Raw genomic sequence first — 25231 nt, 5'->3', positions numbered from 1 at the left:
CGAGAGTTGGCTCTAGGAGGTAACTCGCTAATAGCGCAGATTGACTAATCTCTACACAATAAGGAGCTGATTTCAGTTGATTTATAGATTATCTTTGACGGTTCTTGGTCAGGATGACCCACGTGAAGCATCACTGCTGCTCTCTTGGTCCAGGTCTCTCTTGAAAAATAGATGCTTATCTCAACCAGACTAACCTGGTTAAATAAAGGTTAAATAAATAAATCACAGAGACCCAAGACTTGATTCAATGTAATGTGACATGCAGCATTCACGCAGTATTGTTCGTATAAACATACCCTTTTAAATATGGCCTATCAAAGGGTTACTGTGGAAATGCCAGGTAAGTCGACATGTCATGGTTTCAACACAACTTCTAATTTCTTGTCCTAGATGGGAGTCCAGAGACCAGGCTGAATGTAAAGTTCGTTCAGGATACGTCCAAGTTCTGGTACAAGCCTGATATCTCCCGTGAACAAGGTGAGTGTGACTGTTGTCATGGGGGAAGAAATTAAACGTAACAATAGTTATCTTATCCCACTAGTTGTTCTTCTAGCTAGCATAAGGCCTATCTAAGATCAAATGTGGCCGAGAATGTTCTTTATTTAGTTAACCGTGAGATAGTTAGGATGTGTGTTTGATTTAAACCCTGTTGGATCCACCTGACACATCCACCCTGACACACACATACATTTTATTGTGTTCTATTGTGTTCTATTGTGTTCTGTTGTGTTGTGTTCTGTTATTTTCTGTTCTGTTCTGTTCTGTTCGGTTCTATTGTGTTCTATTGTGTTCTGTTCTAATATGTTGTGTTGTGTTCTATTCTATTTTGTTCGGTTGTGTTGTGTTCTAATGTGTTCTGTCCAAGTATGTTCTGTTGTGTTGTGTTTTATTGTGTTCTATTCTGTTCTGTTGTGTTCTATTGTGTTCAGTTGTGTTGTGTTCTGTTGTGTTGTGTTGTGTTCTGTTGTGTTCTATTGTGTTCAATTGTGTTCTGTTCTGTTGTGTTCTGTTCTCTTCTATTGTGTTCTGTTGTATTCTGTTCTGTCGTGTTGTGTTCTATTCTGTTCTGTTGAGTTCTATTGTGTTATTTTGTGTTGTGTTCTGTTGTGTTGTGTTCTGTTGTGTTCTATTGTGTTGTGTTGTGTTCTATTCTGTTCTGTTCTGTTGTGTTCTGTTCTATTGTGTTCTGTTGTATTCTGTTCTGTTGTGTTGTGTTCTGTTCTGTTATGTTGTGTTCTATTGTGTTCTGTTGTGTTCTGTTCTGTTGTGTTCTGTTCTATTGTGTTGTGTTGTGTTCTGTTTGGTTTCTGTTCTATTGTGTTGTGTTCTATTGTGTTGTGTTCTGTTGTGTTCTGTTCTGTTGTGTTCTGTTCTATTGTGTTGTGTTCTGTTTGGTTTCTGTTCTATTGTGTTGTGTTCTGTTGTGTTCTGTTCTGTTGTGTTCTGTTCTATTGTGTTGTGTTGTGTTCTGTTTGGTTTCTGTTCTATTGTGTTGTGTTCTATTGTGTTGTGTTCTGTTGTAAGGTCACTGTGAGGTCACTGCTGTTGGCCCCCACATCTACTTCTGCTCTCTCCTTTTGGATTACATCATCTGTGTTAAACACAAGCACATGCTCTGCTGTATTGACATCACACATTCAGACGCACACACACACACACACAAAAGAAAACACACAGGCACACACAGAGACACGCACTCGCGAACAGACACACACAGACACAGACACACACACCATACGTACTCAATTAAGGCCCGGGAACATCTGCATGTGATGTAGCTATATCTGTCTTACTTAAAGTCTTTAAAATGTCATATTTGGACACATAGGGATATATAGAATTGCATGTTACAGACGCATTAAAAGTTATTTTGTCGAATAGACAACAGATTTCTGCTCTCCCCTGTAGTTACGTTGAAATATGGGATCACAAAAGGCCCTCCTCGCCATGGAAAGTTTCCAATTCCCCTTCCGACTCCCCCTCTCCTCCTTCTCCCTCTTCTCCTTCTCCCTCTCCTCCTTCTCCCTCTCCTCCTTCTCCCTCTTCTCCTTCTCCCTCTCCTCCTCCCTCTCCTCCCTGTCCTCCTTCTCTCTCTTTCTCCTTCTCCCTCTCCTCCCTGTCCTCTTTTCTCTCCTCCTTCTCCCTCCCTCCCCCTCTCCTTCTTCTCCCTCTCCTCCTTCTCCCTCTCCTCCTTCCCCCTCTCCTCTTTCTCCCTCTCATCCCTGTCTTCCCTTTCTCTCTCTTCCTTCTTCCTCCCCCTCTCCTCCTGCCCCTCTCCCCTTCTCCTTCCCCTCTCATCCTTCTCCCTCTCCTCCTTCTCCCTCCCCCTCTCCTCCTTCTCCTTCCCCCTCTCCTCCTTCTCCCTCTCCTCCTTTCCCTCTCCTTCTCCCTCTCCTCCTTTTCCTTCCCCCTCTCCTCCTTCCCTTTCTCCTCCTTCTCCCTCTCCTCCTTTTCCTTCCCCCTCTCCTCCCTCCCTTTCTCCTCCTTCTCCCTCTCCTCCTTCTCCCTACCCCTCTCCTCCATCCATCTCTCCCCCGTCTCCCTCTACTTATGCTCCCTGTCCTCCTTCTCCCTTTCCTCCTTCCCCTTCTTCTCCCTCTCCTCCTTCCACTTCTTCTCATGTCCTTCTCCCTCTCCTCCTTCTCCCTCTCGTCCTTCCCTCTCTCCTCCTTCTCCCTCTCCTCCTTCCCCCTCTCCACCATCTCCCTCTCCCTCTCCTCCTTTCCTCTCTCCTCCTTCTCAATCAATTCTCCCTCTCCTTATATTCCATTTCTGTCTTACATATTCCTTGCTTTCTCCCTGTCCTCCTTCTTACTTGCACCTGCGTGGATACTTGAAGTGGTATTTTATTGAATGTGTATTGCAGCCATCGGCCTGCTGAGAGAGAAGGAGCCAGGGGCCTTTGTCATCCGGGACAGTCACTCCTTCCGAGGGGCCTATGGCCTGGCCATGAAGGTGGCCTCTCCTCCTCCTCCTACTGCTCAGCATTCCAAGAAAGGTACTAGATCACCAATATAACATCACACTGTCCCTGTAACTGATGGTGGAGAACCATCCTAGAGAGAAGGGCTAGGTGTGTGTGTGTCCTATACACACACATACACACACACACACACACACATACACACATACACACACACACACACACACACACACACACACACACACACACAAACACGAAGGGTGAGAATGTTCTGTGTAAACACATTTTATTTATCTGCCAAAAGAACAGTTTTAAATAGCCACTAAGATCATCCTAGAACGTTAAACATGATATTTTAGTGTTTGGTCTGTTGTTGGTTAAAGAAATAAATCATTACCAATATAATAACTGCACTATATAATACTTCCCCATATGAGGTGATGTCTACATACAACTAAAAACGGTCTCTCTGCGGTGTTGTTCACCACTGTGTTGTTTGTCCTGTAGCTGGTGACATCACTAACGAGTTGGTGAGGCACTTCCTGATTGAGACGAGTCCTAAGGGAGTGAAACTGAAAGGATGTCCCAACGAACCTTACTTTGGTGAGTCACATTTAACCCCTACACACATATGCACACGCACACCAGGGGAGGCAAGGAGAGCATTGAAGGATGAGATCGTCCCTCTGACGTTTTGAGAGGGAAGTGGGGAGAGGATGGGTGGATTGAAGAAGACTTTAGAGACGATAGAATAGGACCGGTCCTTCCGACAACAACATGGCATGTTTCTAAGATACGGTAACCAGGGGAAGACTCAATTCCAGACATGAGTTTCATGATGTGGTTGTGGTGACTTACTCTTGGCTGTATTGGTCTGATGACTCTGATCTCCTCTCAGTGCTCTCCCTGTCCCGACGTTCTCCCATCCCATGATGTTTAATCCTAATTATAGGATGGGATCAGTCAAAATAATTTAGTATGGTTCAAATGCTCTCCTCTCTAATTTCATCCATAGACCGCCTTACGTGCGTTGGTGTCTGTGTGTGTGTGTGAGACGAGTAGTGTGTGTGTGTGTGTGAGACGAGTAGTGTGTGTGTGTGTGTGTGTGTGTGTGAGACGAGTAGTGTGTGTGCATGCACGTGTAGGTGTTTAATAAGCAAAAGTTCCTCCTTGTGCCAAAGTGTGATCAAAAATAGCATGTTTCCAGAGGGCTGTGTCTTACGTCAGCTTCATTAAAGCTACATGAGCCAATTCTGAGAAGGTGCGTGGGAGTCTGGCTTTAGCCTACCTCGCTCCAGACCTGGTTTCAAATACTATTTGAAACATTTCAAATACTTTTGCATTTGCATTTTTCCTGCCTGGAATGCCAGATTGGCTTTAAAGTAGTTATAAATGATATTTGTATTTGAACCCTGGTCCGGTAGCTAGCTCCCTTCCCTTCCACAACTTAGCTGTTGTTAAAGGAAGGTCGTTTTTGCAGCCCTTTTTTCCTCAAGTCGGTCCAAGTGTCAAATCTCGATATGAAATATGTATTCACACCCCTTGACTTTTTCCACATTTTGTTGAGTTACAAATTGGGATAAAAATGGATTACATTTGATTTTTATCTAGGCAAAATACTCTGTCATATCAACGTAAAATATATATATTATTTTTTTTGTTGTGTGTGTGTGGGGGGGGGGGGGGGGGGGGTGATTACTGAAAAATAAAAGACTAATATATCTTGATTTATGTAAGTATTCAACCACCTGAGTCAATACATGTTAAAACTACCTTTGGCAGAGATTACAGCTGTGAGTCTTTCTGGGTAAGTCTCTAAGAGCTTTGCACACCTGGATTGTACAATATTTGCCCATTAATATATTTTTTTAACTCTTCAAGCTCTGTCAAGTTGGTTGTTGATCATTGCTAGACGGCCATTTAAAAAAAAAATAATAATAATAATAATAATTGTAATTTTCGTATTATTATAATACTTTTGTACAACTTTTTACCCCTTTTTGGGGTCCAATTGGTAGTTCCAGTCTTGTCCCATCGTTGTATCTACCGTACGGACCCGGGTTTGATCCCAGGCTGTGTCACAGTCAGCCGCGTCCGGGAGACCCATGAGCGGGCACAGGATTGGCCGAGCGTCATCCGGGTTAGGGGAGGGTTTGGCCGGCTGGGACGTCCTTGTCCCATCATGGTCTAGCGACTCCGGGCACCTTTTAGAATGCTGCGCCACTCGGGAGGCACCACCATTTTCAAGTCTTGCCATAGATTTTAATGCCAATTTAAGTCAAAACTGTAATTAGGCCACTCAGGAACATTCAATGTCGTCTTGGTAAGCAACTCCTTGCGTTTTACGTTATTGTCCTGCTGAAAGGTGAATTAATCTCCTAGTGTCTGTTGGAAAGCAGACCATGTTTTCCTCTAGGATTTTGCTTAGCTCTATTCCATAAATTTTTATCCTAGACAACTCCCAAGTCCTTGCTGATTTGTTTTATTTTTATTTGTTTTTACCTTTATTTAACCAGGCAAGTCAGTTAAGAAAAAATTCTTATTTTCAATGACTGCTTAGGAACAGTGGGTTAGATTTGTACCTTGTCAGCTTGGGGATTTGAATTTGAGACCTTCCGGTTACTAGTCCAACGCTCTAACCACTAGGCTACCCTGCCGCCCCGATGACAAGCTTGTCATAGCAAATGGGTTAAATACGTTGTTATGGTGAGTGAATGAGGACCCAAAAGCGAACTAACTTAAACAGAGCTTCTTTAATGACCAAACATAGGTAGGCTCAGATAGACCGGCAGATTCCGACAGGACAGGACAAGGTTACAGCAAACATGACGATAGTCTGGCTCAGGCATGAAACACAAACAAACAAGAATCCGACAAGGACAGGAGCAGAAACAGAGAGAGATATTGGGACCTAATCAGAGGGAAAAAGGGAACAGGTGGGGAACGGGGTGAATGGGTAGTTAGAGGAGACAAGGGACAGCTGGGGGAAAGCGGGGGAGAAAAGGTAACCTAACACGACCAGCAGAGGGAGACAGGGTGAAGGGAAAGGACAGAGACAAGACAACATGACAGTACATGACATACGTATTATGTTAACACATTTCAGCTTTTCATTGTTTTTTATCATTTGTAAAAACATTAAAACATCTTAATTTTTGCCATTATAAATTCAGGCTGTTAACACAACAAGATCTGGAAAAAGTCAAGGGGTGTGAATCCTTTCTGAAGGCACCATATGTGCGTGTCAGACTCCTCTTACTGGGAAACACAGGGAGATGGCTACTGACCCAGGCACACAGTTAGAGATGACTGAACCAGTCACACCCCTGAACCAGCTTATTGGAGAATCCTTATCCCCTAGACTATATTCATTGAATTGTGTTCTAAAGGGAGGGACGGAAGTTGAATTGAGTCGCTGGGTGTGTGAAAACACAAACACACCCACAATAACATCTGCTGAATATGACCAATACAATTTGATTTGATTTGAGTGTGGGTGTATGGGGTGTTTGGAAGTGTTATTGGGTCTGTCCAGAAGTGTGTGTGTGTGTGTGTGTGTGTGTATAGGGTGCGTGTATAGGGTGTCAGCTCGGGGATTCGATCCAGCAACCTTTCTGGCCCAACGCTCTAACCACTAGACTACCTGCCGCCCCTATTCAGGGTGGGTATAGGGTATGGTATGGGGTGAGTGTGGGTATGGTATGGCGTGAGTGTGGGTATGGTATGTGGTGGGTATGGTATGGGGTGAGTGTGGGTATGGTATGGGGTAAGTGTGGGTATGGTATGGGGGAAGTATGGGTATGGTATGGGGGGAGTGTGGGTATGGTATGGTGTGAGTATGGGTATGGTGTGAGGTGGGTATGGTATGGGGGGAGTGTGGGTATGGTATGGGGTGGGTATGGGTATGGTATGGGGTGGGTATGGTATGGGGTGAGTATGGGTATGGTATGGGGTGAGTATGGGTATAGTATGGGGTGGGTATGGGGTGAGTGTAGGTATGGTATGGGGTGGGTATGGTATGGGGTGGGTGTAGGTATGGTATGGGGTGAGTGTGGGTATGGTATGGGGTGAGTGTGGGTATGGTATGGTATGGGGTGAGTGTGGGTATGGTATGGTATGGGGTGAGTGTGGGTATGGTATGGGTTGAGTGTGGGTATGGTATGGGGTGAATGTGGGTATGGTATGGGGTGGGTATGATATGGGGGGAGTGTGGGTATGGAATGGGGGGAGTGTGGGTATGGGGTGGGTATGGTATGGGGGGAGTGTGGGTATGGTATGGGGTGGGTATGGTATGGGGGAGTGTGGGTATGGTATGGGGTGAGTGTGGGTATGGTATGGGGGGAGTGTGGGTATGGTATGGGGTGGGTATGGTATGGGGTGAGTGTAGGCATGGGTTGAGTGTAGGTATGGCATGGGGTGAGTGTGGGTATGGTATGGGGTGAGTGGGTGTATGGTATGGAGTGAGTGTGGGTATGGTATGGGGTGGGTATGGGTATGGTATGGGGTGGGTATGGTATGGGGTGAGTGTAGGCATGGGTTGAGTGTAGGTATGGCATGGGGTGAGTGTGGGTATGGTATGGGGTGAGTGGGTGTATGGTATGGGGTGAGTGTGGGTATGGTATGGGGTGGGTATGGGTATGGTATGGGGTGGGACTGGCATGGGGTGAGTGTGGGTATGGTATGGGGTGAGTGTAGGTATGGTATGGGGTGAGTGTGGGTATGGTATGGGGTGGGTATGGTATGGGGTGAGTGTAGGCATGGGTTGAGTGTAGGTATGGCATGGGGTGAGTGTGGGTATGGTATGGGGTGAGTGTAGGTATGGCATGGGGTGAGTGTGGGTATGGTATGGGGTGAGTGGGTGTATGGTATGGGGTGAGTGTGGGTATGGTATGGGTATGGTATGGGGTGGGTATGGTATGGTATGGGGTGAGTGTAGGCATGGGTTGAGTGTAGGTATGGCATGGGGTGAGTGTGGGTATGGTATGGGGTGAGTGGGTGTATGGTATGGGGTGAGTGTGGATATGGTATCGGGTGAGTGTGGGTATGGTATGGGTTGAGTGTAGGTATGGTATGGGGTGAGTGTGGGTATGGTGTGTAGTGAGTGTGGGTATGGTATGGGGTGAGTGTGGGTATGGTATGGGGTGAGTGTGGGTATGGTATGGGGTGAGTGTGGGTATGGTATGGGGTGAGTATGGGTATGCTATGGGGTGGGTATGGTATGGGGGGAGTGTGGGTATGGGGTGGGTATGGTATGGGGTGGGTATGGGTATGGTATGGGGGGAGTGTGGGTATGGTATGGGATGAGTATGGGTATGGTATGGGGTGGGTATGGGGTGAGTGTAGGTATGGTATGGGGTGGGTATGGTATGGGGTGAGTGTGGGTATGGTATGGGGTGGGTATGGTATGGGGGGAGTGTGGGTATGGTATGGTGTGGGTATGGTATTGGGTGAGTGTGGATATGGTATCGGGTGAGTGTGGGTATGGTATGGGGTGAGTGTGGGTATGTTATGGGGTGCGTGTGGGTATGGTATGGGGTGAGTGTAGGTATGTTATGGGGTGAGTGGGTGTATGGTATGGGGTGAGTGTGGGTATGGTATGGGTATGGTATGGGGTGGGTATGGTATGGTATGGGGTGAGTGTAGGCATGGGTTGAGTGTAGGTATGGCATGGGGTGAGTGTGGGTATGGTATGGGGTGAGTGGGTGTATGGTATGGGGTGAGTGTGGATATGGTATCGGGTGAGTGTGGGTATGGCATGGGGTGAGTGTGGGTATGGTATGGGGTGAGTGTAGGTATGGCATGGGGTGAGTGTGGGTATGGTATGGGGTGAGTGGGTGTATGGTATGGGGTGAGTGTGGGTATGGTATGGGTATGGTATGGGGTGGGTATGGTATGGTATGGGGTGAGTGTAGGCATGGGTTGAGTGTAGGTATGGCATGGGGTGAGTGTGGGTATGGTATGGGGTGAGTGGGTGTATGGTATGGGGTGAGTGTGGATATGGTATCGGGTGAGTGTGGGTATGGTATGGGTTGAGTGTAGGTATGGTATGGGGTGAGTGTGGGTATGGTGTGTAGTGAGTGTGGGTATGGTATGGGGTGAGTGTGGGTATGGTATGGGGTGAGTGTGGGTATGGTATGGGGTGAGTGTGGGTATGGTATGGGGTGAGTATGGGTATGCTATGGGGTGGGTATGGTATGGGGGGAGTGTGGGTATGGGGTGGGTATGGTATGGGGTGGGTATGGGTATGGTATGGGGGGAGTGTGGGTATGGTATGGGATGAGTATGGGTATGGTATGGGGTGGGTATGGGGTGAGTGTAGGTATGGTATGGGGTGGGTATGGTATGGGGTGAGTGTGGGTATGGTATGGGGTGGGTATGGTATGGGGGGAGTGTGGGTATGGTATGGTGTGGGTATGGTATTGGGTGAGTGTGGATATGGTATCGGGTGAGTGTGGGTATGGTATGGGGTGAGTGTGGGTATGTTATGGGGTGCGTGTGGGTATGGTATGGGGTGAGTGTAGGTATGTTATGGGGTGAGTGTGGGTATGGTATGGGGTGAGTGTAGGTATGGTATGGGGTGAGTGTGGGTATGGTATGGGGTGAGTGTGGGTATGGTATGGGGTGAGTGTGGGTATGGTATGGGGTGAGTGTGGGTATGGTATGGTATGGGGTGAGTGTGGGTATGGTATGGGGTGGGTATTGTATGGTATGGTATGGGGTGAGTGTAGGTATGGTATGGGGCGAGTATGGGTATGGTATGGGGTGAGTGTAGGTATGGTATGGGATCGGGTGTGTGTGGGTATGGTATGGGGTGAGTGTAGGTATGGTATGGGGTGAGTGTAGGTATGGTATGGGGTGAGTGCGGGTATGGTATGGGGTGAGTGCGGGTATGGTATGGGGTGGGTATGGTATGGTATGGGGGAGTGTGGGTATGGTATGGGGTGAGTGTGGTTATGGTATGGGGTGAGTGTAGGTATGGAATGGGGTGAGTGTGGGTAGGATATGGGGCGAGTGTGGGTATGGTATGGGGTGAGTGTGGGTATGGTATGGGGTGTGGTTCCAGGGTGTGTGATCTACATGTCTTGATGAAGATATGTAATCTTTAAAGAATTGTTGTCCTGTTGGCACAACTAATACTAATCTCTCTTTTTTTGTGTGTGTGTGTGTGTGTGTAGGTTGTCTGTCAGCTCTGGTGTACCAGCACGCCATGACTCCACAGGCCCTGCCCTGTAAACTGGTCATCCCTACCAGAGGTGAGGTCAGGAGTGTGTCTCTGTCTGTCTGTCTGTCTGTCTGTCTGTCTGTCTGTCTGTCTGTCTGTCTGTCTGTCTGTCTGTCTGTCTATGTGCCTGTGTCTCTGTCTGTCTGTCTGTCTATGTGCCTGTGTCTCTGTCTGTCTGTCTATGTGCCTGTGTATGTGTAAATGCGTGTTTGTGTCATTTTAAATGGATATGTACAATGTGCTGTGGGGAATTTCTGAACCGTCTCCTGCTGTGTTTCAGATCTCCACCAGGATGTCCCAGATATCGCCACGCCAACCAACCAGGCTGACTACCTCCTGAAACATGGAGCAGGTTAGAAGCTGCATACCATTGTGTTGACTATTGGGTCTGGTTGAGCACATTTCTATGTAATGGAAAAGTCATCTTATTTTGTTGTTAGTTTGTTAGCTTTTTGTGACTTACTCTCTATACCGTTCCACTGTTGTCCCCACACTGGTGATGTCACCTCCGTGTCACGATAGGGCAGAGCGTCCCTGCTGACTCCCGTGGTAAATCATGTGTCCTTCCTGTTATGGGACTGTTGGTTCCTGACTGCTACATTCTGACCCATATCTCTGATGTCTGCCTCAGAAGTCTCTGTGTGTGTGTGTGTGTGTGTGTGTGTGTGTGTGTGTGTGTGTGTGTGTGTGTGTGTGTGTGTGTGTGTGTGTGTGTGTGTGTTTGTCTCATCCTACATCTAATAAACGACAACAACGCTAACAGTGCCTGAAATGATTTCTGTCCAATGACTGAATGGTTTTGACCCCTGACAGTCTTTTCTCCCGTGCAGCCTTGTCCCAGAAAGCGTGTACCGTCTTTGAAATTCTCTTGCATGAAAATGCAGATGGCCCCTTTTTTTTTTTTTTTTTATGTGTGCAGAAACGCAGAACTTTAAACCTACTAATATCAATTGTGATATGTATGAAATTAATTCCCTTAACAGCATTGGAAACTGTCAAGAATGTACTGTATTTGCATTCAGCATTTTACTTGTCAATGATTTGCAAAGCTATAAACTGTTGTGTTACATAGTATATATTCAGGTCTCAAAACATTAGGAACACCTGCTCTTTCCGTGACAGACTGACCAGGTGAATCCAGGGAAAGCTATGATCCTTTATTGAGGTCACTTGTTACACCAATTCAATCATTGTAGAATGTTAAATAAGTAGTTTTAAGCCTTCAGACAATTGAGACATGGATTGTGTATGTGTGCCATTCAGAGGGTGATGATTTAAGTGCCTTCGAACGGGTTTGGTAGTAGGTGCCAGGCACCGGTTTCAGTGTGTGAAGAACTGCAACGTTGCTCAGGTTTTCACGCTCAACAGTTTCCAGTGTGTATCAAGAATGCTCCACCACCAAAAGGACATCTAGCCAATTTGACACAACTGTAGGAATCATTGGAGTCAACATGGGCCAATATCTCTGTGGAACGTTTTCGACACCTTGTAGAGTCCATGCGCCCCGACAAATTGAGGCTGTTCTGAGGGGCAAAAGGGGGTGCAGCTCAATATTAGAAAGGTGTTCTTAATGTTTTGTCCAGTCAGTGTGCGACAAATAGCATTTTGTAATAGATTACTCCATGTTACTCTGATCTTAAGCATGCATAATACATCCTATAAATTAAACGAATGTAAACTGTTGGTCATGTCACGTCACAACAGAAAGCACTACAACCAAACCAATACATGTTGTAGTATTGAAAAGCCCATGACATCATCTCTCTCCTTTTTGACCTCTCTCCTCTTTCCAGTGTGAAATGCACTGTGCTGATTAGCTACACCTCACTCTTTTTTTCCCCAGCATGCAATGTGCTGTACATCAACTCGGTGGACATGGAGTCTCTGACGGGACCTCAGGCCATCGCCAAGGCGATCTCGGAGACGATGGCCGCCGCGTCCCCACCCACCGCCACCGTTGTGCACTTCAAGGTGTCGCCCCAAGGCATCACCCTGACGGATAACCAGAGGAAGTGAGTAGGGAGTAGGGAGTAGGACAAACAAGCGATTATAATGGAGTAGTGGTGTAGTGGTGGAGTAGGGGTGTAGTGGTGGATTATGCGTGTAGTTGAGTAGTGGAGTAGGAGAGTATGGGTGGAGTAATGGAGTAGGGGTGTTGTGGTGGAGAAGTGAAGTAGGGATGTAGTGGAGTAGGGTGGAGTAGTGGGATAAGGGTCTGGTAGAGTAGGGGTGGAGTGGTGGAGTAGTGGAGTAGGGGTGTAGGGGTGTAGTGGTGGAGTAGTGAAGTAGGGGTGGAGTAGTGGAATAGTGGAGTAGGGGTGTGGGGTGTAGTGGTGGAGTAGTGACATAGTGGAGTAGGGGTGAAGGGGTGAAGTAGTGGTGTAGTAGGGGTGGAGTGGTGGAGTAGGGATATAGTAGGGGTGTAGGGGTAGTGAATGAGTACTGGAGTAGGGGTGGAGTAGAGGTGTAGTTGTGGAGTAGAGGTGTAGTAGTGGAGTAGTGGTATAGTAGTGGAGTAGGGGTGGAGTGGTGGAGTAGGGGTGTAGTGGTGGAGTACTGGATTAGGGTTATATTGGAGTGGTGGCGGAGTAGTGGATTATGGGTATAGTGGAGTAGGGGTGGAGTAGGGGTGGAGTAGGGGTGTAGAGTGTAGGGTTATAGTGAAGTAGGGCTGGAGTAGTGAATTAGGGGTATAGTGGAGTAGGGGTGGAGTAGGGGTGTAGAGTGTAGGGTTATAGTGGAGTAGGGCTGGAGTAGTGAATTAGGGGTATAGTGGAGTAGGGGTGGAGTAGGGGTGTAGAGTGTAGGGTTATAGTGGAGTAGGGGTGGAGTAGTGGATTAGGGGTATAGTGGAGTAGGGGTGGAGTAGGGGTGGAGTAGGGGTGTAGAGTGTAGGGTTATAGTGAAGTAGGGCTGGAGTAGTGAATTAGGGGTATAGTGGAGTAGGGGTGGAGTAGGGGTGTAGAGTGTAGGGTTATAGTGGAGTAGGGGTGGAGTAGTGGATTAGGGGTATAGTGGAGTAGGGGTGGAGTAGGGGTGGAGTAGGGATGTAGAGTGTAGGGTTATAGTGTAGGGGAGACACAAGTAAATACATTTCACTCACCTTTTTAAGGGACAGTTTGCACACCTTTTTAAGGGACAGTGTACTCACCTTTTTAAGGGACAGTTTACTCACCTTTTTAAGGGACAGTTTACCCACCTTTTTAAGGGACAGTTTACTCACCTTTTTTCAAGGGACAGTTTACCCACCTTTTTTCAAGGGACAGTTTACTCACCTTTTTTCAAGGGACAGTTTACCCACCTTTTTTCAAGGGACAGTTTACTCACCTTTTTTCAAGGGACAGTTTACCCACCTTTTTTAAAGGGACAGTTTACCCACCTTTTTTAAGGGACAGTTTACTCACCTTTTTAAGGGACAGTTTACCCACCTTTTTAAGGGACAGTTTACCCATGAAAAGTATAGGCAGCGTTACTTTTTTCATTGCGATGAGAGTTCACTCTACAAGACTGTATATTGCATTTTTAAAACTGATCAACAATATTTGAACCATAATGACAATATTTCAAACGGCTCACTCTGACTGAGGGCTCTTTTCAATCCAACGTGCGCTGTACTGTAGTAGTCTATGAGTTGCTATAGTGCAGTGTGCTAAACCTTGTTTTTACCTAACAGGCGTTTCTTCCGGCGCCACTACCCTATCAACACTGTCACGTTTTGTGATGTCGACCCTCAGGAGAGAAGGTGAGTGTCCACACTGAGCTACAACACACACACATACATACATATACACACACACACACACACACACACACACACACACACACACACACACACACACACACTTTCGAGGACAGTAAACGAAAGGCAGTAATCTTTGCTGTTTGAAATGAATGGGGCCTATGACCTGAATGTATCATACATAATGTTACATGATATAATACTGTTTATTTATCTCTCTATAGGTGGAATAAACCTGATGGGGGCACAGCCAAGTAAGTATACAGTATATGCATTTGAGTACCAAATCAAATCAAATTTTATTTGTCACATGCGCCGAATACAACCGGTGAAGACCTTACAGTGAAATGCTTACTTACAAGCCCTTAACCAACAGTGCAAAAAAAGTAAAAGTAACAAATAATTCAAGAGCAGCAGTAAAATAAAAATAGCGAGGCTATATACAGGGGGTACCGGTACAGAGTCAATGTGGAGGCTATATACAGGGGGTACAGGTACAGAGTCAGTGTGGAGGCTATATACAGGGGGTACCGGTACAGAGTCAATGTGGAGGCTATATACAGGGGGTACCGGTACAGAGTCAATGTGGAGGCTATATACAGGGGGTACCGGTACAGAGTCAATGTGGAGGCTATATACAGGGGGTACCGGTACAGAGTCAATGTGGAGGCTATATACAGGGGGTACCGGTACAGAGTCAATGTGGAGGCTATATACAGGGGGTACCGGTACAGAGTCAATGTGGAGGCTATATACAGGAGGTACAGGTACAGAGTCAATGTGGAGGCTATATACAGGGGGTACAGGTACAGAGTCAATGTGGAGGCTATATACAGGGGGTACAGGTACAGAGTCAATGTGGAGGCTATATACAGGGGGTACCGGTACAGAGTCAATGTGGAGGCTATATACAGGGGGTACAGGTACAGAGTCAATGTGGAGGCTATATACAGGGGGTACAGGTACAGAGTCAATGTGGAGGCTATATACAGGGGGTACAGGTACAGAGTCAATGTGGAGGCTATATACAGGGGGTACCGGTACAGAGTCAATGTGGAGGCTATATACAGGGGGTACCGGTACAGAGTCAATGTGGAGGCTATATACAGGGGGTACCGGTACAGAGTCAATGTGGAGGCTATATACAGGGGGTACCGGTACAGAGTCAATGTGGAGGCTATATACAGGGGGTACCGGTACAGAGTCAATGTGGAGGCTATATACAGGGGGTACCGGTACAGAGTCAATGTGGAGGCTATATACAGGGGGTACCGGTACAGAGTCAATGTGCAGGTTATATACAGGGGGTACCGGTACAGAGTCAATGTGGAGGCTATATACAGGGGGTACCGGTACAGAGTCAATGTGCAGGTTATATACAGGGGGTACCGGTACAGAGTCAATGTGGAGGCTATATACAGGGGGTACCGGTACAGAGTCAATGTGGAGGCTATATACAGGGGGTACCGGTACAGAGTCAATGTGGAGACTATATACAGGGGGTACCGGTACAGAGTCAATGTGGAGGCAATATACAGGGGGGTACCGGTACAGAGTCAATGTGGAGGCTATATACAGGGGGTACCGGTACAGAGTCAATGTGGAGACTATATACAGGGGGTACCGGTACAGAGTCAATGTGGAGGCTATATACAGGGGGTACCGGTACAGAGTCAATGTGGAGGCTATATACAGGGGGTACCGGTACAGAGTCAATGTGCAGGTTATATACAGGGGGTACCGGTACAGAGTCAATGTGGAGGCTATATACAGGGGGTACCGGTACAGAGTCAATGTGCAGGTTATATACAGGGGGTACCGGTACAGAGTCAATGTGGAGGCTATATACAGGGGGTACCGGTACAGAGTCAATGTGGAGGCTATATACAGGGGGTACCGGTACAGAGTCAATGTGGAGACTATATACAGGGGGTACCGGTACAGAGTCAATGTGGAGGCTATATACAGGGAGTACAGGTACAGAGTCAATGTGGAGGCTATATACAGGGAGTACAGGTACAGAGTCAATGTGGAGACTATATACAGGGGGTACGGGTACAGAGTCAATGTGGAGGCTATATACAGGGGGTACAGGTACAGAGTCAATGTGGAGGCTATATACAGGGGGTACAGGTACAGAGTCAATGTGGAGGCTATATACAGGGGGTACCGGTACAGAGTCAATGTGGAGACTATATACAGGGGGTACCGGTACAGAGTCAATGTGGAGGCTATATACAGGGGGTACCGGTACAGAGTCAATGTGGAGACTATATACAGGGGGTACCGGTACAGAGTCAATGTGGAGGCTATATACAGGGGGTACCGGTACAGAGTCAATGTGGAGACTATATACAGGGGGTACCGGTACAGAGTCAATGTGGAGACTATATACAGGGGGTACCGGTACAGAGTCAATGTGGAGACTATATACAGGGGGTACGGGTACAGAGTCAATGTGGAGGCTATATACAGGGGGTACCAGTACAGAGTCAATGTGGAGGCTATATACAGGGGGTACCGGTACAGAGTCAATGTGGAGGCTATATACAGGGGGTACCGGTACAGAGTCAATGTGGAGACTATATATAGGGGGTACCGGTACAGAGTCAATGTGGAGACTATATACAGGGGGTACGGGTACAGAGTCAATGTGGAGGCTATATACAGGGGGTACCAGTACAGAGTCAATGTGGAGGCTATATACAGGGGGTACCGGTACAGAGTCAATGTGGAGACTATATACAGGGGGTACCGGTACAGAGTCAATGTGGAGGCTATATACAGGGGGTACCGGTACAGAGTCAATGTGGAGACTATATACAGGGGGTACCGGTACAGAGTCAATGTGGAGACTATATACAGGGGGTACCGGTACAGAGTCAATGTGGAGGCTATATACAGGGGGTACCGGTACAGAGTCAATGTGGAGACTATATACAGGGGGTACCGGTACAGAGTCAATGTGGAGACTATATACAGGGGGTACCGGTACAGAGTCAATGTGGAGACTATATACAGGGGGTACCGGTACAGAGTCAATGTGGAGGCTATATACAGGGGGTACAGGTACAGAGTCAATGTGGAGGCTATATACAGGGGGTACCGGTACAGAGTCAATGTGGAGGTTATATACAGGGGGTACCGGTACAGAGTCAATGTGGAGGCTATATACAGGGGGTACCGGTACAGAGTCAATGTGTGGGGCACCGGTGTCGAGGTAATTGAGGTAAGATGTACATATAGGTAGAGTTATTAAAGTGACTATGCATAGATAATAACAGAGATTAGCTGAAGCGTAGAAGAGAGGGGGTAGTCCTAGTGTACTTTTGTCTGTACTGTTTATAGATTGCCCAACCTTACTTTGACTGACAGTTGCAGAACCACTGAAGAAAGTGAAGCAACTTAGCTTGATACTTTCAGCAACTGGTCCAAGGATGGTTTTGATGTTAAACACCTAACGGCACCGGTTAGAACTAAGGTTAGTTAGATCTGATTTCAAATCAGTTGTTTAGCTTGACCACAATGGTTCTTTGGGGGGGGGGCAGACTTATCATCAGTTCCTGACCTGCCTCTAATACATTGGCCCATGTGATTTCAATTAGTACTCTCCTCCATCCTAAATCAAATAAAAGAAGATATTTAGTAGCTCAGACATCAAACCAGGGGAGAGAAGAAGGGATGAAAGCTCCCCACCAACGATTCAGAGAGGAAGAATAGATGGATGGAGAGATGACTGGGCTGAAGATAAAAGAGTGTCCCTTTAGCCAACAAAACCCAGTGTTGGCAGTCAGAGTTTACAATTTACAGCATGTCATGGTTTGGGGTTTTAAACTCAGGGATCAAAGTGCCTATGAATTTACCGTTATGAGACTTAGGGCTCAATTATATAAACTCATATGGTCTAACAGGCAAAAGAGTAAATCAAGTAGACAAAATATCATTATAATTACTGTGAAATATTTATCATTACAGCCAGGGCAAAAAAAAGTTAAAAAAAAATGCTCCAACCAAATGCTAATAAATAGTGTGAATGTATTCCTCAAAGTTAGTTTCAGGCCCTGGTTACAGAATGAAGAAAGGCTTCTATTCAATCCATATCCCTAACGTTCAGTGCTATAGCGCGATTGAAATCTAAAGGCAATATTCACCTGTTCTCGGAAACTACAGTCTCTGTAAACGCTGCATATGTCGGCTCAGTCAGAGATGTAGCCGAACTTCGCCGATTTGAATTGAATTGAGCCTTAAATATTTCCAAACGTTAACAGTGGCATGGAGCGTCCCCTAGAGACTAACCATGGAACTATAGAGATGGAACACAAACAATTTAGCAGAACAATATCTCTTAATGGATACAGTAAAGCATCAATGATAATGGATGTGTTTGGGTGAACCAGCTCAAGTGATGACTAACCTTGCCTAAGACCTGAAGTAATATGCTTTAGCTCAGCGGGCTAAAACAGTCTTGTAGCATGAAAACAACCATGGTTCAAACCTCCCATTTGGTCACACACACACACACACACACACGTTTCATCTCTGATTCATATGATTTCCCTCAGATGAATTTGACCAGTTAGAACAAGCCTATAAACGACATTGACATCTTCCCTTCCCTTACAGGTTTTTTGGGTTTGTGGCTCGGAAGCAAGGAAGCACAACTGACAACGTCAGTCACCTCTTTGCCGAGATGGACCCCGATCAGCCCGCCAGCGCCATCGTCAACTTTGTCTCCAAAGTGATGAGCGGCTCGCAGAAACGATGAGCTGACCTTTTGGCGACCCCTGGCTTTTAGTTATTTTGGGTTGTTGTTCTTTTTAACTACGGAGGGAATATATTTCCTTTTTTTTAGTTTGTATTCTAAGTTTAATCTTAGGTTTCACCTCTTTCCTTCTGATCTCGTCTTTTACCTGTGTGTGTGTGTGTGTGTGTGTCTGTGTTTCTTCTTGGAAGGACTCCTTCGTGGTGCGAACTAGGGGGGATAGAGGAAGTGCAGTTTGTGGGGTGTGGCTGTGTAAGCTGTTGAATGTTGGCTATGGGAGGCCATTGTGATCTCTCTAGCAGGGCAGCACAAGAACAGGAAGAGGAAATCATGTCAGTGAGGATGTCAGTGAATGTGATGCATGAAAAAGAGAAGAAGTAGTAAAGTTGTGTGATGTAAAGAAGGGTGTGAAGCTGTCGGGTTTTGGACTGTTCAACCAAAGATTTTTAAGAAGCAGCAATGTCACTGAAGGTATGTTTGAGACAATATTTGGTGAAAAAAAAAAAAAAATGGCTACTTAATCAAAACATTTACATTTTATGTTCTTTCTATATACAAGTAAATACTGTATTTATTTTATTCCTAAAAAGTTTGCATCTTTGCTTTCTTCGCAAACCGTATTCAAGTACGTTTTTGCATGCTGGCGAGTTTAATCAATGTAAATATCACAGAGTGCTCTCTTGGTAGGGCGTGGGTGACTTGGATGACTTGGGGCCTAAAAATGTTGTTGGATTTTTTTTTAGAGCTTACTATAGAGAAAGAAAATAAAGAAAAAAGCACAGTTGTTCTCTTCAGAACAACAGAAAACATCTGACTTCAGATCATCTGTATTGGTCTCCTCCGACTTCCACTGTTCTCTTCAGAACAACAGAACACATCTGACTTCAGATCATCTGTATTGGTCTCCTCCGACTTCCACTGTTCTCTTCAGAACAACAGAACACATCTGACTTCAGATCATCTGTATTGGTCTCCTCCGACTTCCACTGTTCTCTTCAGAACAACAGAACACATCTGGATTCCACTGTTCTCTTCAGAACAACAGAACACATCTGACTTCCACTGTTCTCTTCAGAACAACAGAACACATCTGACTTCCACTGTTCTCTTCAGAACAACAGAACACATCTGACTTCCACTGTTCTCTTCAGAACAACAGAACACATCTGACTTCCACTGTTCTCTTCAGAACAACAGAACACATCTGACTTCCACTGTTCTCTTCAGAACAACAGAACACATCTGACTTCCACTGTTCTCTTCAGAACAACAGAACACATCTGACTTCCACTGTTTTCTTCAGAACAACAGAACACAACTGACTTCCACTGTTCTCTTCAGAACAACAGAACACATCTGACTTCCACTGTTCTCTTCAGAACAACAGAACACATCTGACTTCCACTGTTCTCTTCAGAACAACAGAACACATCTGACTTCCACTGTTCTCTTCAGAACAACAGAACACATCTGACTTCCACTGTTCTCTTCAGAACAAACAAACACATCTGACTTCCACTGTTTTCTTCAGAACAACAGAACACAACTGACTTCCACTGTTTTCTTCAGAACAACATAACACATTAGCTGTTCTCTTCAGAACAACCGAACATATCAGCTGTTCTCTTCTGAACAACAGAACACATCAGCTGTTCTCTTCAGAACAACATAACACATCAGCTGTTCTCTTCAGAACAACATAACACATCAGCTGTTCTCTTCAGAACAACATAACACATCAGCTGTTCTCTCCAGAACAACAGAACACATCTGTATTGGTCTCCTCTGACTTCCAACCTTCTTTTCCCCTCTTCTTTTGAATGGTTGAAGGATGGAGGATAGATAGAAGCTTGTCCAGTTTGGTCCAACTATTCACCTACACAGGGGTATTAGAACCCTGTAATGACGCTGGGAGCCGGCGTCTGTTGTTACCCTTCTAGACCAGCCTGCAATGCACCCCTCTATGGATACATTTGGTTTTGGCTGATTGGTTCCCATAAGTGCCACTCCTCTCCACTCCGCTGTGCATGTATAAGCATCATGGAAGGTCAGAGTTCACGGCTGATTTTTGAAGAGCGGACGGGCAACGAGAGTCCAGGTTGCTACGACTAAAGCATCAAGCTCTCTCTCTTCTCCTTCGGAACATTAAAATTATTCTACCCCTGCAACCGTCCCAGTAAAGATTGAGAGAGTCCACTATCTTTACAGATCAGCCTATCAAACGTGTAACACCCACATCATACCCACAAGTAAGCTATATACATATACATATATAGATATATATATATATATAAAACATGTTTATTTTCTTGCTCTGTCACTCTTTTAACTCATATAATAAATTGACATATATAGTCCAACCATAAAGATTACTGAGTGTCGAAAAAATATTATTCTGTACTTTGGCTAAGATTTATAAATCATGAGACTGAACTACATCAAAATAAATGGTGTGAAGTGTATGTATTTTAAAGCTTTGCTTTAAAACAATTCACTGCATTACTTTGTTTATGTTATGAGTCTTTGTATAAAGCATCCTTTGGTATGGGGGAGAAAGAGCGTCTAGCAAAGTTCTTTGTTGCAAAATTGTGCCAACATTTTTAAAAAAAATGTAAAAATAAACCTGCCTAAAATGGAATGGCCAGAGTTAAGCACTTACATGTCAATTGAAATATCAATGCACCGATGTGTAGCTGTGTGTTCACTGCATGTTTGGAGGCCAGATATTCTCTCCGTGACTACTTCCTCTATCTAACATCGCAGGTTTAGTGAAGCACCACCGTATTCAAATCTTAAGCAATTATTCATGTTGTTATGTAGGGCCTACTGCCCTCATGTGGTGAACCAACCCATTGTGTTTTTACTCTGGCGTTTTAACTGTGATTTCAGCAATGACCAGCGAAACTCAAATGGCTGAGTATATTATTTTCAGAATATGGAAGACAAGTATTATGTCACTTTTTTTAGCCATTCTGATTTTGTGAATGTCCTTACTCAATTGGATTCTGTTTGGAGCAGATTAGTCATACCCCGATGGTCAAATCTACTCCAGTGAAAAAAAAAGAACAAGCATTTACATATGGCATTCTGTCATGTCAAAATACACACTAAATATTTGCTCGTCCACTTCTGTTACCGCTTAATGTTTTGTTTTTATGCTCCACTGGGTCTTCTTCCATGACGTCTGTACTCGTTCCATTCTGTTCCAACCGTTCATTCCTCTTCAATGAGAATCCCTCCATTTTAAATAAATTGTATTTATTTTTTTTGATGAGTCTCCACTACTGTAAAACTATATGTGTCGAAAGCATGGTTGATTCTGCATTTTTCTATGAGAAACGTGTGAGAAATGCTTGTCGGGTCAATCCCCCCTCTACCACAAATTGAATGTCAGTCTCACGTTATTTGGCGTGTAAGAAGTCTCTTCTGATGTACATGTGGCCACTTTGAGGAAATAGCCTTAGAATGTGTGCATGAATGTGCTGCGATGCCTGTACAGAAGTGTATGTATTTTCATTTGCTTTATTGTATGGCTTTTGTTTCTGAGAAGAAAAAAAACATATTAAAAGTAATTTGTGTTTTTTGTTGTTGGAAAACTTTGTTTATTCAGTTTTACATACAATCACAAACACAATATTTACAATATAAATAATATACTCAACACCAAAAAAAAACTGACAAAATAACACAACTATAAAGATACCATACTTTAGACAAGTTAAACCACACTGGGCAGAAGGTTAGGTTAAAGGTTAAAGGAGCAATCTGTAGTTAATACAGGACAAAGTGGACACACCGCCATTGTTCCTGTAAACAGACAAATGAAAAGGGTGGAGAAATGCAATGACTGTCTGTGCACATTCACAGACAGTCATGGCCACAAAGACCATCCACTGGACCAACAAGTTTACTATGTTGTTTATTACATTTACTTTGTTAACAAACACGTTTCTGATTTGGTAAGAGGCATAAGGCATCCACAAGTTGCATTCTTCAATAATCACTTGATATTTTAAGTACAGTGCATTTGGGAATTATTCAGACTCCTCTCCACATTCTGTTACGTTACAGCCTTATTCTAAAATGTATTACTTATTTTTTTCTGCTCATCAATCTACATACAATACCTCATAATGAAAAGCAAAAAACAGATTTAAAAAATGTTGGCGAATTTATAAAAAATAAAAAAACAGAAATATCTTATTTAGATAGGTATTCAGACCCTTTGCTTTGAGACTCGAAATTGAGCTGAGGTGCATCCTGTTTCCGTTGATCATCCTTGAGATGTTTGTACAACTTTATTGGAGTCCACCGGGGTTAAATTCAATTGATTAGACATTATTTGGAAAGGCACACACCTGTCTACATAAGGTAGAGTGGCCAGACAGAAGTCCACTCCTGGGAAAATAGGCAGATGACAGCCCGTTTGGAGTTTGCCATATGGCACCTAAAGGACTTTTAGGCCGTGATAACAAAATTCTCTGCTCTGATGAAACTAAGATTGAATGCCAAGGACAATGCAGGAGTGAAAGACAATGCAGGAGAACCCGATCGAACATCTCTGGAGAGTCCTGAAAATAACTGCTGCGACACTCATCATCCAACCTGACAGAGGTTGAGAGCATCTGTAGAGAAGAATGGGAGAAACTCCCCAAATGTAGGAGTGCCAAGCTTGTAGCGTCATACCCAAGAAGACTCAAGACAGTAATGACTGCCAAAGGTGCGTCACCAAAGTGCTTACTAAAGGGTCTAAATACTTATGTAAATGTGATATTTCAGTTTTGTTTTTAATACATTTGCAAACATTTCTAAAAACGTGTTTTTGCTTTGTTATTATGGGGTATTATGTGTAGATTGATGAGGGGAAAAAACAAATTAATCCATTTTAGAAAAAGGCTGTGACATAACAAAATGTGGAAAAAGTCAAGGGGTGTGAATAGTTTCTGAATGCACTGTGTACTTGAGAATACATTTTGCATGTCTGATGTCTGTTCATATTGAATATGTTTGTTCACATGAAAGATGAAAGTGCAAAATAGAATTCTGACCTTTGTTCGCACGCACACGCACACACACAGTTAATTTCAAGATTTGTCAGTCGTATGTACTGGATACACATAGTATACACCGCCCAAACATTCAAGCACCAAGATTGGGAAACACTATCTTAATATGAACACGGTACTGTACACATGCCACTTACTCATACCAGCGGATTCCTGGATGGTAGTGACCATCACATTCCTGGATGGTAGTGACCATCTGATTCCTGGATGGTAGTACCATCTGATTCCTGGATGGTAGTACCATCTGATTCCTGGATGGCAGTATCCATCTGATTCCTGGATGGCAGTATCCATCTGATTCCTGAATGGCAGTTAACCACTGAATCCAGGATGGTAGTTACAATATGATTCCTGGATGGTGGTTATCCACTGATTCCTGGATGGTAGTTACCTTCTGATTCCTGGATGGTAGTTGCCAGCTGATTCCTGAATGGTAGTTACCATCTAAATTCTGGATGGAAGTTAACTACTGATTCCTGGAGGGTAGTTACCGTCTGATTCCTGGATGGTAGTTACCATCTGATTCCTGTTTGCTAGTTATTCACTTATTCCTGGATGGTAGTTAACTTCTGATTCCTGGATGGTAGTTAACCACTGATTCCTGGATTGTAATTACCGGCTGATTCAATGGATGGTAGTTACCGTCTGATTTCTGGATGGAAGTTAACTACTGATTTCTGGATGGCAGTTAACCACTGATTCCTGGATGGTAGTTACCATCTAAATCCTTAAAGGCAGTTAACCACTGATTCCTGGATGGTAGTTACCAGCTGATTCCTGGATGGAAGTTAACAGCTGATTTCTGGATGGAAGTTACCAGCTGATTTCTGGATGGCAGTTACCCTCTCTGGGGTAGGCGGGATGCTTGCGTCCCACATGGGCAATAGTCAGGGAAAATGCAGAGTGCTAAATTCAAATACATTTCTGTAAAAATCAAACTTTCATTAAACTACACATGCAAGATAGCAAATTAAAGCTACACTCGTTGTGAATCCAGGCAAGATGTCAGATCTCAAAAACGCTTTTTGGTGAAAGCATAAGATGCTATTATCTGATGATAGCACAACAGTAAACAATGAGAGTAGCATATTTCAACTCTTCAGGTGCGACACAAAATGCAGAAATAAAATATAAATCATGCCTTATCTTTGACAAGGTTCTTTTGTTGGCACTCCTACATCACAAATGGTTATTTTGTTCGATTAATTCCATCGATATATATCCAAAATGTCAATTTATTTGGCGCGTTTGATCCAGAAAAACACCGCTTCCAACTTAATCGATCAAATTAAAGAAGGGATGATCTGTGTTCAATACAGGAGCAAAACAAACGGACGCTACTTTTCTGGTTACGAGCTTCTATCAAAAGGTACACATGAAGTGACGTTCGTTCTGAGCTATGGTACTTCATTACACAAAGAAAAAACCTCAACGAATTTCTACAAACTGGTGACATCCAGTGGAAGCGGGAACTGCAGGAAAGTTGATTAGAATTCTGTATTCCCCATGAAAACATATT

The 25231-nt window shown here is 44.6% G+C and overlaps 1 protein-coding gene across 12 annotated transcripts in view; it reads left to right on the top strand.

The window, feature by feature from the left end:
• Positions 1-22242, top strand: part of LOC110520604 (tensin-1) — a 325072-nt gene extending 302830 nt beyond the window's left edge. For all 12 annotated transcript variants that reach the window (XM_090230422.1, XM_090230420.1, XM_090230425.1 and 9 more), the window contains 9 exons: positions 391-477; positions 2867-2998; positions 3431-3526; positions 10099-10176; positions 10426-10497; positions 11989-12157; positions 13819-13887; positions 14109-14138; positions 18508-22242. In XM_090230422.1, the coding sequence (XP_090086548.1) occupies positions 391-477; positions 2867-2998; positions 3431-3526; positions 10099-10176; positions 10426-10497; positions 11989-12157; positions 13819-13887; positions 14109-14138; positions 18508-18649 (875 nt within the window). In that variant the 3' untranslated portion in view covers positions 18650-22242. The remainder of the gene's footprint in view (positions 1-390; positions 478-2866; positions 2999-3430; positions 3527-10098; positions 10177-10425; positions 10498-11988; positions 12158-13818; positions 13888-14108; positions 14139-18507) is intronic.
• The last annotated feature ends 2989 nt before the right edge of the window (positions 22243-25231 follow it).

The sequence above is a fragment of the Oncorhynchus mykiss genome, chromosome 3, assembly GCF_057628025.1.
Source record: "Oncorhynchus mykiss isolate SJ-2025 chromosome 3, ASM5762802v1, whole genome shotgun sequence".
Lineage (NCBI taxonomy): Eukaryota > Metazoa > Chordata > Actinopteri > Salmoniformes > Salmonidae > Oncorhynchus > Oncorhynchus mykiss.
Note: the sequence above shows the minus strand (reverse complement) of the source record. Positions and strands in the feature narration are given on the sequence as shown.